Source organism: Myiozetetes cayanensis, unplaced genomic scaffold (genome assembly GCF_022539395.1).
Source record: "Myiozetetes cayanensis isolate MyiCay16 unplaced genomic scaffold, myiCay2020 scf4, whole genome shotgun sequence".
NCBI classification, from domain to species: domain Eukaryota; kingdom Metazoa; phylum Chordata; class Aves; order Passeriformes; family Tyrannidae; genus Myiozetetes; species Myiozetetes cayanensis.
The window spans coordinates 36,324,628-36,340,836 of record NW_026087631.1 but is presented as its reverse complement, the minus strand read 5'-3'; the positions used below and the strand labels follow the sequence as shown (position 1 = coordinate 36,340,836).

Below are 16,209 nucleotides of genomic sequence, written 5' to 3'. Positions count from 1 at the left end.
ACAGTGTATCTGGGTGAAGACTGATGACTAGATAACTGTATTCTGGCTTCTAAAGAAAGTTTCTTTTTCTTTAAAAGTGGAGACTTTTCATGAAGGCATCCCTTCAGTAGTATGCTTGGTATACCATATATTTGGTAGTGATACTGAAAGTCATAATTTTACTTTTTCATGTTGTTCTCTGAAAATATTCCTGTTTCAGGATCGCATGTGTGTCACGTTGCAATATTAGACAGGTCAACATTATTTTGAGTATTTTCAAGGCACACATGAAATTCCACATCTAATGATGCAGGAACTGCAGCTGCATTACGTGCACTTAGTGAATAAGAATCCATTTGTTAGAGGTTTGCATAAACTACTTTAGGCCTTATAAACTTACATTATAAAGGCTGTTTAGCTCTCAGTTCATCTGTTAAGCTTGTGGCTGCTGTATTCAGCCCAAGTGCACTACATATCTTTGGTTTTCTTTTGAAAGTTGTTGTGGATAAACTGAAGCTTAAATGCCAGGTAAGAACAATTTCTCTGGATGTAATTTAATTTCCTTAGCCATTCAGTGAACATGGCTGGGTACCTTCATGATAGTGCTAGAAAGGGAAGTATTGACAAGCTTGATAGCCTCTGTAGAAACACTTAGTCTCAAAATTCTTGCAGACAAAGTGTTTAAATAAATATTGTGGACAAGGTCAATTAAACAATTCAGATGCTGCAAGATCCTGCACCTTCCTGCTAAAACTGGGGTCATGTCTAGGGACCTTAAAAGAAAGGTCCTGAGCAAAAGTTAAGGAGCTAATGTAAACCTTGGAAATGTAAGCCCTTTGTCTGGTTTGAGATATCAGCATCAACCTTCGGAGCTCCTGTGCAGGTTGACTGCAGAATTCAACTCCCTGTCCAGGTGAATTTGAGTGGGTGCACAGCTGTTGGTAATTTTCACCTGCACTGCATTCATTATGGCGTTTGAAGCCCTGGATGGAGGTGTTCTGCAGAGGTAGAGCTTCTTGCTTTGGTTGTGAAGATGAGTCAGCATGTTTTGTGGTCTTTGCTGTGGCACACGCTGGCTCTATATAAAAAAGAGACTGTGCTTGTTTAATTATTTTCTGCAAAGGTTCTCAGCTGAATGTGACAGTCAAGCATGTCATGATTGGATTTCCCCTTATATGTCTAATATTGATGCCTTTACTTGTCATTTTAATCCACTGGAAATTCCCTTTTTTTTTTGTTCATAATGGCAAAGTTCTATTGGAGCAATGGGGAGTAGTGCCTGGTGGTTAGTGCAGTGAAATGAGAACAGGAGAAGATTGGGATCTTAGACCTTTAGAAAAAAAAGGAAGATGGAGATCTTTGGGCTTCAGAAGAGAAATGAAAGATCATAATTTGTTTTTAGTGCTCATTGAAAACATTTGTGGGTATCATCTTGTAATAAGTTCTGTGAGATGTTGCAACTGTCTCTGTGTGTTGAGCATTTTGATTCTGTGCTTGTAATACAACAGGAAATGGAAACAATTATTTATGTGTCTTTAATTCATACTTGTGGTGCGTTGACCTTGGCTGGATGCCAGGTGCCCACCCAGCTGCTCTATCACTCCCCTTCCCAGCAGCACAGATGAGAGAGTAAGGTGGAAAACAACTTGTGGGTTGGGATAAGGCAGTTTATTTAAAGCAAAAAAAGTAAAGTGAAGCTTGCACCCACAGAAGCAAAAGATACACAGTTTATTTCTACTTCCCACGAGCAGCGATGGTTGGCCACTCCCGAGCAGCAGGGCTTCAGCACGCCTGACAGTTCCTCATCAGGCAGCCACTGGAGACAATGAATGCCTCCCTTCCTCCTCCTTGCCTGAGATTTTATATCTGAGCTGATGTCATATGGTATGGAATATCCCCTTGGTCAGTTTGGGCCAGCTGGCCCACTTGGGTCCCCTCTCAGGATTTTGCCCTCAGTTGAGGAAGGAATGTTACAGTGCTGGTGCTGTGCTCAGCAGTTCCCAAAATACCAGTGTGTTATCAACACCCTTCTAGAGACCAATGCAGAGCACAGCACTGTGAGGGTTATTATGGGGAAATGAACTCCAGCTCAGCCAGACCCAATACAGTTTTTTGCATGTAAAATTCTGAGGTGTCCTGTTTATAGTGTTTTAAAGATCCAGCCAGATGATTTTTGGCCCTGTCGTTTTGCAAACTTTAAGTGGAAACATGCTCACTTCCCCAGTGGCTGAAATCTGTCTCAGTTTTTTGGCTGCAGGCATTTTAGTGAAACACGGAAGGTGAATTATGTATCTAACATCTCCTATCTCTATAGCTAGAATTACTAGAAAGTTTCTTTCTTTGTGTTTTTTAAACACTTAAAAGCCCAAAGGAAAAGGTTTTTGAAATTTGTAAACATTACTGTATCTTCAAACAAAGCAGAATTTTAATAGAATGATATAAGAAAACTGTTTTCCTTCCATTGATACAACCTGTTTTGAGACAGTGAGACCTCTGAAATTTCAAGATCCATGTGACAGTTCATAAGAAATTACATTGTCAACCATTTTCTTTTCAGGCTCCAGACAGTACAAGTAGTGGGTGTTATGAAGCTCTATGGTAGTGATGTGATCAGTTGTATGTTTTCTTCCTAGAGAGAAAAAGCAAAACCAGGGGAGCCAAGAACCTTAGACTGTATTGAAACTCTGTGAGGCAAGTAGACTGGATTTGAGCCACAGTACCTTAAGAATTGTGGTGGATATTTTATAGCTCAGTGATTCTGGTGGTCTGCCTTTATATGGTTCAGTTTGATAGATGGTTGCTGCCTCAATATTAATTTAATCATTCTGTGTCTGATAATATTTATTAAAAAGATGATTAAGGGTTTCAGATAAGGATTAAAATGACCTTATTAAAAATCAGATGCAGTTGGCTAGTTTTGAGAAAAAAATTGTCATTTTTTTGTGGTAACTACCTGTTCTTATCATGAATTGACCTCCAAAAACATGCCAAACAAAAGAGAGATGTCGTGGGCCACATTGAAAACCATTTAGTGGCACTGTGTCATGTCTAGACTCCTGGGAGTTTGTTGGCAGACTGATGAGAATCAGGGACTTAGTGTGCAAAGGATATCATAAATGAATGCAATACTGAATTTATGGGTGCTAATTTGTTCATCATGTAATTTCTTAGGTATTAGTGAGGCTAATTGACCATATTGAGAGAATTGTTGAAGGTTTTTAAGCAACTGAACAAATCCCAGAACTGAACAGATGAGAGTTGAAGCAGAAAAATATCAATCTGGTACTAATTTTGTAAAAATTTTTGTAACTGAAGATAGAGAAACAGTATCTTTGACATAATGGTGGATCTGCTTATTCTGGCCTAAGACCATCACCTTCTAAAAGTAGCTTTAGTATACTGGCTAAACTGTTCTTGCTGCTAAGAGCTGAGTTACAGACAACAGCTTTTACTAATATTCAGTTATTTCTTCATTAGGTCATATCCTTTCTTTGACATATAGTGATGGTCTGGCTCTAATAAGGCCAGTTTAAGCTTTCTGTAGAAAGTAGTGAGTAGCAGCATGAAGCCTTTGAAAGTCCTCTAGGAATTTAGGCACATTCATTTTATGAATTTCCATTGACAGTTGTGTAGCCTGATGTAGTAGTAACTTTTGAAAATTGCATCCAAGGTGTTTGGTTTTGTGGTCACTGAAGTCCTAGCTGTGCACAGGAAAAATGTGAGTAATTCCTAGTGATGCTTGGCAGTTCCACTGTCTGATGGCCTCAGGTCATCCTTTTGTACTAATGATGGTGTCTGAAGGTAAACACCTCTCTTCCCTACGTAAAGGGGAGTTTGTTCCTTCTGAAGTATGAGATGATATTTGGAGCAACTCAGCTGACACAAATGAGTTCCTTCTGCTTGACTCTGTTGTGTCTAGTTGTACTTGGGTGAGGAAAGTGCTTATTTTAATCCCGAGGTGCCTATTCCTGGGAATAAAGTGTAATCAAGTTGAATAGGAGAAAAGATATTCTGTATGTGGTGAAGAACATAGCTGTTACATACCAATGCATAAGGAAACACATGGATTTTAGTGTACACATTCATCTGTCGATCTGGATTACTCTCTATATTATAGTTTAAAGATCTCAGTAACAGGTTCCGTCCTCCCATTTTTGCAGAGGTTGAAAAGCTTTGGATAGATTATCGAGAAGAAAAATATTTGAGAAGCAAAATAAAACAAAGTGATCTTAAGAAGATCATTCAGAAAGTCTCTTTACTCTGTTCCACCAGAACAGAAGAGTACTCAATAAACTTGAAAGTCACTGAGAAATTTCAGAACTGGTAAAGGGTGTAGCTCTTGTATACAGCCTGAACATTACACCTGTAAAACTCATTGCTACAGAAGGTTGTTAAGGCCAGAAATACAGCAAACTTGAAAAAGAAATTGGATACTAAATGGGTCATTGCTGATATCCAGAGTTATAGAAAGTATCGCTATAAAAGTTTGAAACAGAGATTGTGTTTTGAGCTTCAGGGCACAGAGTAGTCTCTGTCTGACAGGTATCATGATGAAACTTGTAGAAAGATAATGTCAAGTCTACCTTTTGTGGGTTCTTACGATACAGTCTGAACTTACTATGCTGGCAGTATACAATAGTGTTTGAATGTGTTATCTGGTTGCTTGTATCAATTGCTGTTTGCAAAGTCCTTTAAAATGTGCATCCATATCAACAGAAGCAATAGCCATCGAAACAACTGTATTTAACCAAATTAAGTCAGAAGTGAAGGCAGCATGGATGGATATCTTTTGTAAGTGTCAAAATGCTATCAACCCATATAAATGGTTTCACAGTACACTGACCATACAAACTGAGGGTGCGTGTATGTTAAGGTCCAGTGTGGGGTTTTTTATATACAGTTATTTTTCAGTACAGGTTTTGCTGCTTAGTCTCATTGCTTTGTTGGTAAGTGCAGTGCATCACATATCTGGATATGAGGCCTTAAGCTACTGTCTGCTTTTCTGAAATAGAGCCACATCTCAACTAGTGTGTGTTCTGCTGTGGAACAGTTTGGAGGTCACTGGAAATAAAAGCAAAATGACCTTGCGGGTTAAGTTCATTATCTCAAGACATGTAACCAGAAAAAAATTAATCCCAAGGCATTTCTTAGGTTTTCCACCCATCTCATGACTGGGAAAGAGAGTAAAAGAAAACACATACAACAACGTGATTTCTATTTCTAATTCTATTTTATTCCATTCTATTCCTTTACATTTGTACTTGTTTTGAGGCAGAGGTCTTGCAACTGGTTTTTAGTGTAACTTTAGGAACCTATAGAATAATAAGCACTAATATTTTATAACCTTCTGGCAGGATACAGGCATGATGTAGCTGTTTCCATCAGAGACTTAACACCAACATGACATATGTAGACTTTTGCAAATAAATAGAACTAGATTTAATTCTGGTTGAAAAACAGAGCCAGTACCAGAGAAATTAAACTTCAGTCACCTATCCTGTACATAACCACATTGCAGGAAGAAATTGTCTCAGAGTTTAAAAGCTATCAAAGGAGAGCTCTAAGGGACCAAAGTTGTTTTTATTTTATTGTTGTTTTTACCTGAAGTGGTGTGTTAGTAGAAACTGTGCAGGTTTGCACAGTGAAATGCTAATCTACCATGGAGACCTTGTCCCAAGTGCTAGGACCAGGAAGAGTGGGGACCTTTAATCTCTTTGGATATTCAGGTCTGTCAGGAGTAATTGTAATGGTTTTCAGATGTGGTGTGATGGTGTAACTTTATGAAGCAAATTATCTCAGTACTTCTCTCCATGTTCCCTAAATAGCATAATTAATATCCAAATGTTCCCTAAAATTAGTTTTATTTCCTGCTCACCTAGTTGACAGACACTGGTGAGATTTGAATTCACAGCAGGCTAGAGCAGATGGCTACCTCTGCTAACAGATTACTGCATCAAGGCATACAAACTCTACAGCTCTGTCTCAATAAACTTCAACATATGATTTATAAAGTGAACATAATAGAAGAAATCCATGATGCCTATAATGGGAATCATATTACAGCGCTACTTAAAGCACTGGGAGAATTGCTTGAGCAGTTAGTGTATACTTGTACTGATCTTCAAATCTTATTAGGCAAGAAAGCACTGCCTTCTTTTCTGTATTGCTTCCTCTAATTTATTTTTTTTTAATTGAACTAATTAAAGGCAGACTTCCAATACATATAGCTTCTATTGAACCTCCAGCAAACATATGAATGTGTTCATGCTGATTTGGTAGCTAATTATTTGTTTTGAATATTTTATATAAGGAAAAAAGTCTCTGCCAAACTTCTGTACCACCAAGTATTCTCAGCTAAAAAAACCTCCAAAAAACAAAAAGTACTGTTGTTTCAGAAAAAGAAAAGTCATTGCAAGATGATGCATACATATCCAGCATGGCAGATAAGCTTGATTATTTGAGATGATAAGTTGCAAGTAAAACTTGCCTGGAACTGTTGCTGAGAAATACCTTGTAAAGGAGACCGAGGCTTTTTACAGAGTGTAGCAGCTTCAAATGATGGTATAGTATCTTTAAGAAAGGTGATATTTCTAAAATGGTACATAATTATTTGCTATGTAAATAAATATGAAATGTGAGTTCCTGTGTGCCTGCAATTTACTGATATTGCTGTTATTATTTTTTGAAGAAGGTCAGTCTGTAATTCCCTGTGTTTTTCTAAGCATTCAGCACATATTTACTCTTTGGGAAGCTCCCATTCCTTTGGGTGCTAAAGAATTAGATACAGTGATTTATAGCTCTGTAAGATGAAGGAGGAGTCCTTAGTGTTGCAAAATCTGGTCTTGTTTCCTGGTGAATAGTACCGTCTCATTACTTTTCTGTTTTCCTGAGGGCATTAAAAAAGTCAGCTGAGTTGCCTTGGATAGAGCTCTGTGCAATTGCTAACCCTCTCTTCTGTCCTTTCCCTCCTCTAGTTTGATGTGTTCAGAGCTCTGTTTCCCTCACTTTGTACTTAAGGTCAGGGTTTTACCCTGCACTCTGTGATCTGTGTCACTGTATGAGAGGAGGGCTGCAGTCTCCTGTGTGATACTGGGAGCTAACGGGATTTTCTTGTTAGCGTTGTGGAGAACAGCTGGAATACCACAATGTCAGTTAGTGGAAATAGAGGTTGCTTTGCATCTGTTAAAAAGAGACAGATAAAATTTCCACTTTTGAAGAGTAAAGTAAGGGTTTTGTCCATTTTAAAGTTAAAAGCTGAAGATAACTTCTGTTTACACACCTGATATATTTCCCTATACAATTAACTAGCGTAATGCTTTTCCATATGCAGTAATGTTTTCTTAGGATATGAAGCAGAGGAGGTGTAGAAAATACATAGGAGCTAAAGATTGTAGTTATATATTTCCAAAGATACTGTTTGTACTGCTTGACTGAATAGTAGAGACTACAGTAAATATTTGATGTAGTGGTGATTAGAGTTGCATGGTGTCTCTTTTGTCAAATACAAATACATGTGTATTTTTTTTGTTGTTGTTTCTATCATAGACTTGCCCTCAGCAAACTTAAGCAATTATAACATCACCGTGGTGGAAGGAAAGAGCATCACGTTGTACTGTGATACTACTGGAGGACCACCTCCAAATGTGTCCTGGGTGGTAACTAATCTTGTTTCAAACCATGAGGTAAGTTTTATATTCAAATATGTGACAATTCAGAGACAGGTAATACCTGCTGAATGATGGAATGAAGTTTCATGTCCAGCTTTAGTTAATTTTTATTAAAAAGATGAAAGAAAAAGTTAGTGTTGGGATTATGTTTATTTTTTTTTATGTTTACTTCAATCAAGGGTGACTATGGCAGTGCTTTTGGAGAATGGCAGACATTTATTTCTCAAGACCCTGATTTTCACTCTGTTTTTTTGATGTTCACTTGTAAATGACAATAATGTAAATTTTTGAAAGTAATGTGAATGGGGATACGGAAACACAAGGACTTTCTTATTGTCACTGATACCTGCTAACAGAAAATAAATCCAATCTATCCTAATTGTGAAAAAAGCTTTGTGTTTGTAATTGTATTATATTTTCATGTCAGAAGTTTGCTGTGTTGGAATTTGGTTGTAAATATTTTGTGACATGTTTAATTTTCCTTCCACACATTGCTACAAAATGAAATCGAAGTTAAAATTTTAATAAAAAGAGTGGTAGGTTCTTTTTATTTTTTTAAATGAACTATGAAGATGTTTCCTCAGTGAAATCATCTAGGAGGGGTGAAGGTTGTTTTCTGGGATCTTTATGTATTGTGTCCCTACTGGAGACTGTGTGTACGTTGGAGATGGCATGATTAAGTTCTTTCTGATGGAAGTATTGACAAAGATGAGGTATACAAGCAGACCTTCAATATGCAGCTACTGACTTCATAAATTGCCATTATTTACACAGTAGAAGAGAGCCTTTGTTTATTAAAATTTTGAGGCATTGTTTTTCCTGCATTCATGATGATGCACAACTGCCTAAAGCTTCTTGGTCTGTACGAGGTGTGGGATGTGTACTTCCAAAACTCTTCCTGAAGTGTGGAAGGGACAGGATCTCTTGGGTCTCATAGTTTTTGTACTTTCTTTCATAAGATCATTATATCAGGCTTGTATAGAATTTCACTAGCCTGTCCTTCATTTCAGCTCATAAGTAAGGGCTCTGCAGAGTTCTAGTTGTTTTTTTAAAGTAATTTTCTGTGATCTCTAAAGTTCCCCAAAGTCACCAGTTGTCATCAAGAACAAGAAATTAAAGCAGTTTGGGGAATCTATGCCAAGCTGTTCTCTTTCTCTCTCTCTCTCTCTTTTTTTTTTTTTTTTTTTTTTTAAATGAGAAGCCAAAACAAATGTGGGATGCTGTTCAAAAAGTGAGGTCACCTCATTTTTTAACCCTCCTATCTCTGAAATGCCATGATCAGTCTGCTTCAAGCTTTCCAGAAGTATTTTGTCCTGGTGTAACTTCCATCATGGTATTTTAGAGGGGCTCATAATACAGGCTAGCTACAGCCTTAGCCATGGAGCACAGTAATCTTTTCAGTAGCAAGAGAACACATGCCTTTTAAACCTCGTTTGCCATTCACAACTGTCCTTTTATGTGAGTGTCGCTTTTGGTTTCTTTTCTCTCACTTGCAAATCTGCCCTCCTTTCCTTCACCTCATATTCTGCTTTTGTCTGTTTTCTTTCTCTTTCCTGTTTTAAAAGAGACATTAGCAAAAGTTAAAACCAGACTTTAGTTCTGCAAAGCTGTATGTTCTGAGTTTCTGTGCTGATATATAGTCTGACTGATGTTGCTTAGATTTTTCTTACTTTAGATTTCAACCCTGAGCCTGTGGTTGAACCCCTCTACTTTCAGTCCAGCTTTGGGCTCTACTCATCTCTGAGAATTGTACATAGAGAAGTGTGTGATGGGATGTTTGCTTTTCCACCCACCTCCCCCACTGTAACACTGAAATTAAAGGGACGTTTAACTCAGGTGGAGTTGTGCTGTCATCTTGAGTTTCAAAATTCTGGTTGCACAGGATGATATGCACAAGTATTCCCACAAATTCCTATTGACTGTCACTTAAAGGTTGCTGTGATTTTACAGATTCAGTGTGTTACTTGTTTGTATTCTGTGCAGTGCTGATGTGTGTGTGTTCACTAAGAAAATTACCTTAAAAGGAGTTTTTAAAAATTATCCTAATTATCACTTATTTTCTGAATGTGTTTGGTTCCTATCCTGTTTAACAAAATAGTCTTGCTCTTTGTGAAAAATTCAAATATGGAAATAATGATTTGGAGATCCTATGAAGGCCTGATTTAAGAACATCAGAATCATTAGCTTGCTTTCTCTGTGTGTGTGTGTGTGTAATTCATCCATATTTCCTTAATCAGTATGGCATAGCTGTGTATACAATATGTCATTTAAGGCTGTAGATAGACACTGAGCTTTCTAGGAATCATAAGAATCAAGTTTTATAAGAATTATCATTCTTACCTTTATTAGCCTGTGCTCAAACACATAAAAAATACTTGGACAATAACGTAGGTAGTAGAAGGTATTAAGTTTCTTGTGGAAGGTTTCTTGAGAAGAGAAAGCTTCCAAGAGAAATTTGCTTAAGGAGGAGGTAGAAGACACGTCATTGTCAAGGTACAGTAGGGCTCAGAAGCAGCAGTGGAAGAGATGTCATGCAGAATTTTAAAGGAAAGAGAGAAGAGGATAAGTAAAGCAAGGATTGAACAGAATATAGGCAACAAGAAGAAGTTCAAAGAGAACAGGCAGAGACAGACCACAGAAATCGGTTAGAAGTAGGAGAGAGGGATGAGCAAGGGCATGGGTAGAGAGAAAAAGATTTGTGCAAAAATGATCAAGTGTTAAAAAAAAAAGGGCGAAACTGAAAGTGACAGGACAGAAACATGGTTGAGTGCAGTGTTTGTAGCAGGACTTTTGAGGCTTTGAATCCACTGCCACTGACTGTTACAGTTGGTTCTGTAGGTGATTTGGGTCTGTGTGAATAAGATGCTAAGGTAAGGCTTTGTTTCATTGATGACTGTTACAGTTAAAAAGAACAGAAAATGAAAAATACCATTCAACTATTGCTAGTAATGCCCTCCCTTTCCTTTGTTCTTAATGCTGTGGTTGACACATACATGTTTTTCTGATCATTTGTAGAGTGACACAAATAAGAACCCTGCCTCACTAACCATAAAGAATGTTTCATCCATGGATAGTGGACTGTGGATTTCCTGCGTAGCAGAGAACATTGTGGGAGAGGACCAAGCCTCTGCCGAGCTCACGGTATTCTGTACGTATGCAGGTCTCCATATAGATCCCGAGGCCAGACTACATTGGCGGAACTGTTTTGGGTTTAAATATTTTTTGGATGCTCAGGTAGTTGAAACAAAAACCCTTAAGGTATGTGAACTATTTACTGCAGTTAATGCTAAGGAGTAGCCCAACCAGCAGTTGCTGCATTTATCCTTTTCAGCTCTGTACTCAGCAAAAAATATGTTTGTATCTCCTTCCTCTTCCACTTAGAACAATCTGTAAGGAAAGGTCTTAAACCCCAAATACTGAATGCACTGTCAGTAGATTTGTAATGGTGTGCATGTCCATACACACTGTCTCAGGAATTGAGAAGTGTGAATGCATCAAAACGCTTATGGATATCTATGAGACTACAAATGTTTAAGTTCTCACTATCTAAAACAACAGCTGCTTTGTTTGGAAAATAATACACTCTCAACATTTGTACGACCCCATATAAATTTATTTGTCACAGCTTTGAATAGTACATCTATTTGTCAAGGCCAAGGAAGGGGAAAGGGACATTCAGTGTAGAGGCACTGGCTTCTTTGATCTAGGCTTCAGGCTAAATTCATTTTACATGAATGAGACAGCATGTTTTCACAAGTTGCAACCCTCTGTTTGATTGAAGATGGGAACGGAACACTTTGTAGATGGCAAACTTGGCTCGGCATGTGCTCCTGACAGAGTAAACTAGAGAAATCACTGTACATGTAGGTTTGTAAGTTGATATTGATATGTAATAACTATGGGAAGGAACATAAACTAGAAATGTTTGAACAGTGTAATGAGATTCTGAGCTTGTCACTGTTGCGAGTGATAAAAGGGAGTACAACTAAATGAAATTGGGTGTAGTTAAGAATAAATATAGAGGAAAATTTCCCAATAGTGAAATAATGGGCAAGCTGTTGGAATAATCTCTTGAGAGAAACAGAAGTAGTCTGTAAACTTGAGACATTTAGCAGATTTGAACAAGGATGTGAGTATGTATAGTAGAAAATCATCTTTCCCTGACAAAAGAATCCAGGGATTAAGTAATCTGTTCTGGCTTTGATTCTATGAAGAAAATAGTCTGTAAGTTTGGATTCCTAGCTGAGTATATTTCCGGTACTACTTGCTTTTGGCCAGCTTTTAAATATTTTCAATACTGTTGTTTTCCTTCAGCACTCCTCTGCACCATTTTTTCAGCAGAATAAAGCTAAAATGTCTCCCTCCCAAGAGAGAGATTTTCTCAGCGATCTGGTAACTGAACTTCCCACACCTTGCAGGCTTTAAGTGATTTAACACGTATTCAATCTTTGTCTGAAACTAGTTTGCTTTGTTTCTTTAAAGAGTAGCTTCATTTCAGTTGTAAGCATAGTACCCTAGGCAGAACAGGTGCATTCTTGTGTGGGCATCCTTCAAATACATACCATTCCTACTAGTAACATATATTTATACTGGTAAATGAAATATACTTCCCTGATAACTTTGGAGGGAGGAAGAGAAGTGAAGAAGGACATGTTCAGAATATTCTGATGTTCTTCATTCTTTTTTTTCCAATATAGTTGCACCAAATATCACGTTTATTGAATCTCCAACCCCGGACCACCACTGGTGTATTCCATTCACTGTGAAAGGGAACCCTAAGCCCACACTGCAGTGGTTCTATGAAGGAGCTGTACTGAATGAGTCTGAATACATCTGTACTAAAATACATGTTATCAATCAAAGTGAATACCATGGCTGCCTTCAGCTGGACAATCCTACACACCTGAATAATGGTGCTTATACCTTACTGGCAAAGAATGATTATGGAGAGGATGAAAAACGGGTTGATGCTCATTTCATGTCAGTGCCTGGAGATGGTAAGTGTAATTTTTTTAATGTTAGCATTTGCAAATTGATACTGCTGAGACAGTGTTCTTGCCCAGTTTAACTATTTGGAGGAAGCTTTTTGTAGGACTTTTTTTTCTCTGAATGAATGTCTTCAATATTAGTTGTAAAATAATGTTTTCCTTGATCATTTTCTTGTTTATTGCTTCTCGAGGGAGGCCATGCCAGTACTCTGTAAATCTTTCCTTTGAGTAACCATCCTCTCTGCCAGTTAAGGCTAATAAAAGTTGTCTCTTCTGAAGTTTTCCCAAGCCTCCGTACTGATCCTGGAAGGCACTGACTGCCAATTCATCCACTCTGTAATTTGGTGCATAGCATATGAATGGAACAAGGCAGTGTATCGCAAGACATGGAAGATGTCTGTGTAGCATCTAGTGCCTTGTTGCAAAATTGATTGTACGGTCCAGTGAATTCATGATAATATGTTGTTTAGGACCTCAGTAACCCAGAGGCAGGATGGACAAGGTCTCAGATCCATACAGGCATTTTGTTGTCCCATTCCCATTTGTCTAGGAGGAGGTTGGACATGTACATCTCTAGGAGTATCACTGTTCAAGGTGGTTGCATCTTGAGTTACTCTAAAGGTTCTTCCAAGGCCACCTAAATGCTGTTTGGTCAGGATCAAGGTAGACTAATTCACTACTGTGATTGTTGTTCACTGTGGTTTGATCTTTTCCCACGTCTTCAAAAGCGTACTTGAAGTGACTGTAAGAATAGTCACTGTACATGTAAGCAAACTGGTGTATGTGGAAGAAAAGTTTGAGTGGACCTTGCACATCTGGAGTAGAAATAAAGTCATGGTTTTGTGTAGATAATTACATAATCATATCTGAAAATATGAGCTTGTATGTACCTTTGGCTTTTTAGCCATGTGATATAAATAGTTGCCTTCTTCTTTTAAACAGCAGTGTGCACTGCTAATGTTATCTGGCAGGAAAAAATATATGTTTAAATTCTCTCTTCCTATATCTCAGGCTACAGACAGTAAAAATATGGTTATATTTAATTTTTTCTCTGTCAACTTAGTTTGCTGTAGGGAGAGAGAGAGTAGGTCAAAAGACTTTCCCACCTTTAGAAGGAGAAGATGCAGAGCTGATAAAATCAGGCTTTATTTACTCCTGCTGTCCTTAATGCTCCTCTCTTCTTTTTTTCTCTGGAGTTCTTCCTTAAATAGACTCATTACAGAAACATGTCATGATTTCAGCTACTGGCATCCTTGAATACTGCTTTAAAACTGTTTAGCAAAACAATTAACCTCATGGATATTCTGTGTACAGTGAAAGTTCTCTTACATCCTGCTTATTTAATATGAACCTGGCTTCATTTTCTAACAGAATAACAGTTAATCTGTCACACATTAAGGTGATTTTACAATTTTTTGTCTTTGATCCAAATCCCTTCTCCTGTTTTTCTTTATGCCTCTCCCCTGTACACTGAAAACTTTCCAGTTGTGGTGTTTTAGATCAGTAAATAGAACTGTAGCTATCTTCTAGATTAGAAAGAAAACATTATTTATTTGTTCCATCATATTTCTATTCATATGGAAATAAGTCTGTATATTATTTAATCTGTTTTGTGTTCTTTAAGCATTTCCCAAGTCCTGTAGTGGATTAAGCTTTACAAAAAGAGTATAGAGGAAATTGGACTATGTATAGACAGGATGTAACTGCATTAGAAATTAGTTCATATATAGTAAATGGCACCAAACCAGTCTTAAAAATTAACAGCAGGGGAAATGGCTTATCTACTTAGCTTCCTCAATATTGTTTTCAGTTTTTTCCTGTAAGAATTCATGGCATTGAGCTGCTGAAAATGTCACAATGTTGTTGTCTCCTCCACTGAAGCTGGCATAAAAGCAAATGCGTTGTATTACAATTTTTGTTCTCAACTATTGCTATTTAAAGCACTGTCAAGCTTCTTCAAATCCTTAAAAGGCTTTTTCAGTGCTGTTGTTACTGTGTAGTTTCTTCGTTTGGCCCATATATTGTACAATGAAGCATAAAGATTAAGGCTCATGCCCTGGTATTACGTTCATTTCCATATCTTCATGACTGAATGGGGTGAGGTATATTCACTGAGCTTAAACTAATTCTCTCCTTATTGCATCACTTGGGCAAATGCTCAGAAGGTAAAAACAACAAAAAAATTTTAGAAACCTATAATCCATATATCTACCTAAAGTAAATAACACATAAGTCTGAAACATGTTCTACCATCAACAGCATAATACTCTACTTTCAGAGTTGCATCAAACATGGTAAAGACATGATTTCTCTAAGATGCTCTCAGTTTTGATGCTCTCATCATTTTGATGGTTTTAATGATTCCACAGTTAATGTTGTAAAATAAGAATTTATTTTAAATATGAAGACGTAGAAGAATAAATTTTATATTTAATTAGCTGGATTTTAGCTATCTTTAAGCTGCTAAAGTTCTTGGTTTCCTGTTCTTCCTGAAAGTTACTTAATTATTTGAGATGACACTGCTACGAAGAGTAAACCACAAATGGTCATGGTTTATTCTGGAGGCTGTCCTCATAGTTGATCCAAAATGGCTAATGAAAGTTGGAGAGGTTTTTCCCAATAGTAGTTATTTTTAATTAAGCTTATTTATCTACCAACTCTCTATGCTGAAATTCAGCTGAAGGAATCCAAGTCACATATATTTTGACATAGTAAAAGCATATGTTAAATATGCCATAGAAGTAGTGTTTGTTTGTGTGGCATAATGTGTTTTGCAGAACTATGTTTTTGGAATTGAGTCCTTTACTGCTGTATTTTTTTGAAAACATCAGATTTATAAAGAAGCAAGCAATCCAAGTGTAGTTGATGCAGTTTCTAAAGATGAGTGAATAGGATAAATCTTTTGATAGGTCATTTACTTAACCTCTTCTAAAAGGGACAAAAACAATGGTGCCATTCTGTATTTGCCTTGAAAATAACTGTGTGTAAATATGCAAAATGATTGCAGTGAAGTTCAATGTCAAAATAATTGCAACTGATGATTAAGTAGGTGTGTTCTTATGTGCTAAATAGAAAAAAACTATACGAAGTAGAAATTTGGGAGTTGTCCAGGATCTTGATTTTTTTAAACTTTATTGGAAGTATTCAGTTATATAAAAGGAATTGAATAGAGTTGATGACTTCCTAGTTCATATCTAGGGTTAACTAGTCTACTTACTTTATCCCGATTTAAATGAACAGTAACAATATGTTGCCAGAAATAAAGGCCTGGGAGGTTTTTTTGTTGTTGTTGTTTTGGGGTTTTTTCCATTTCTGATCACAGAATATGAGTTGGAGATACTGTCTTTCAGCAGATGGATGTTTTACACTGGGAAAACTGAATCCATGAACTTTTATGGACAGAAATCTCTGACCAAGTGTTGCTTAAGGACAGACAGTGCAACATTTCTTCACTGGTTATTTATTTCTGTTGATTGACATGATGGTTCTCATGGGGATTATTGAATTGTATCTCTGGATACTAGAATATCTTCAAACGCATTTTAAAATAAATGTAATTATCTGTTGCCACTCTG

At 37.1% G+C, this 16,209-nt stretch overlaps 1 protein-coding gene across 5 annotated transcripts in view; it reads left to right on the top strand.

Moving 5' to 3' along the window:
• Nucleotides 1-16,209, top strand: part of NTRK2 (neurotrophic receptor tyrosine kinase 2) — a 203,105-nt gene that overhangs the window by 33,867 nt on the left and 153,029 nt on the right. For all 5 annotated transcript variants that reach the window (XM_050329716.1, XM_050329715.1, XM_050329717.1 and 2 more), the window contains exons 6-8: nt 7,525-7,661; nt 10,662-10,794; nt 12,344-12,643. In XM_050329716.1, the coding sequence (XP_050185673.1) occupies nt 7,525-7,661; nt 10,662-10,794; nt 12,344-12,643 (570 nt within the window). The remainder of the gene's footprint in view (nt 1-7,524; nt 7,662-10,661; nt 10,795-12,343; nt 12,644-16,209) is intronic.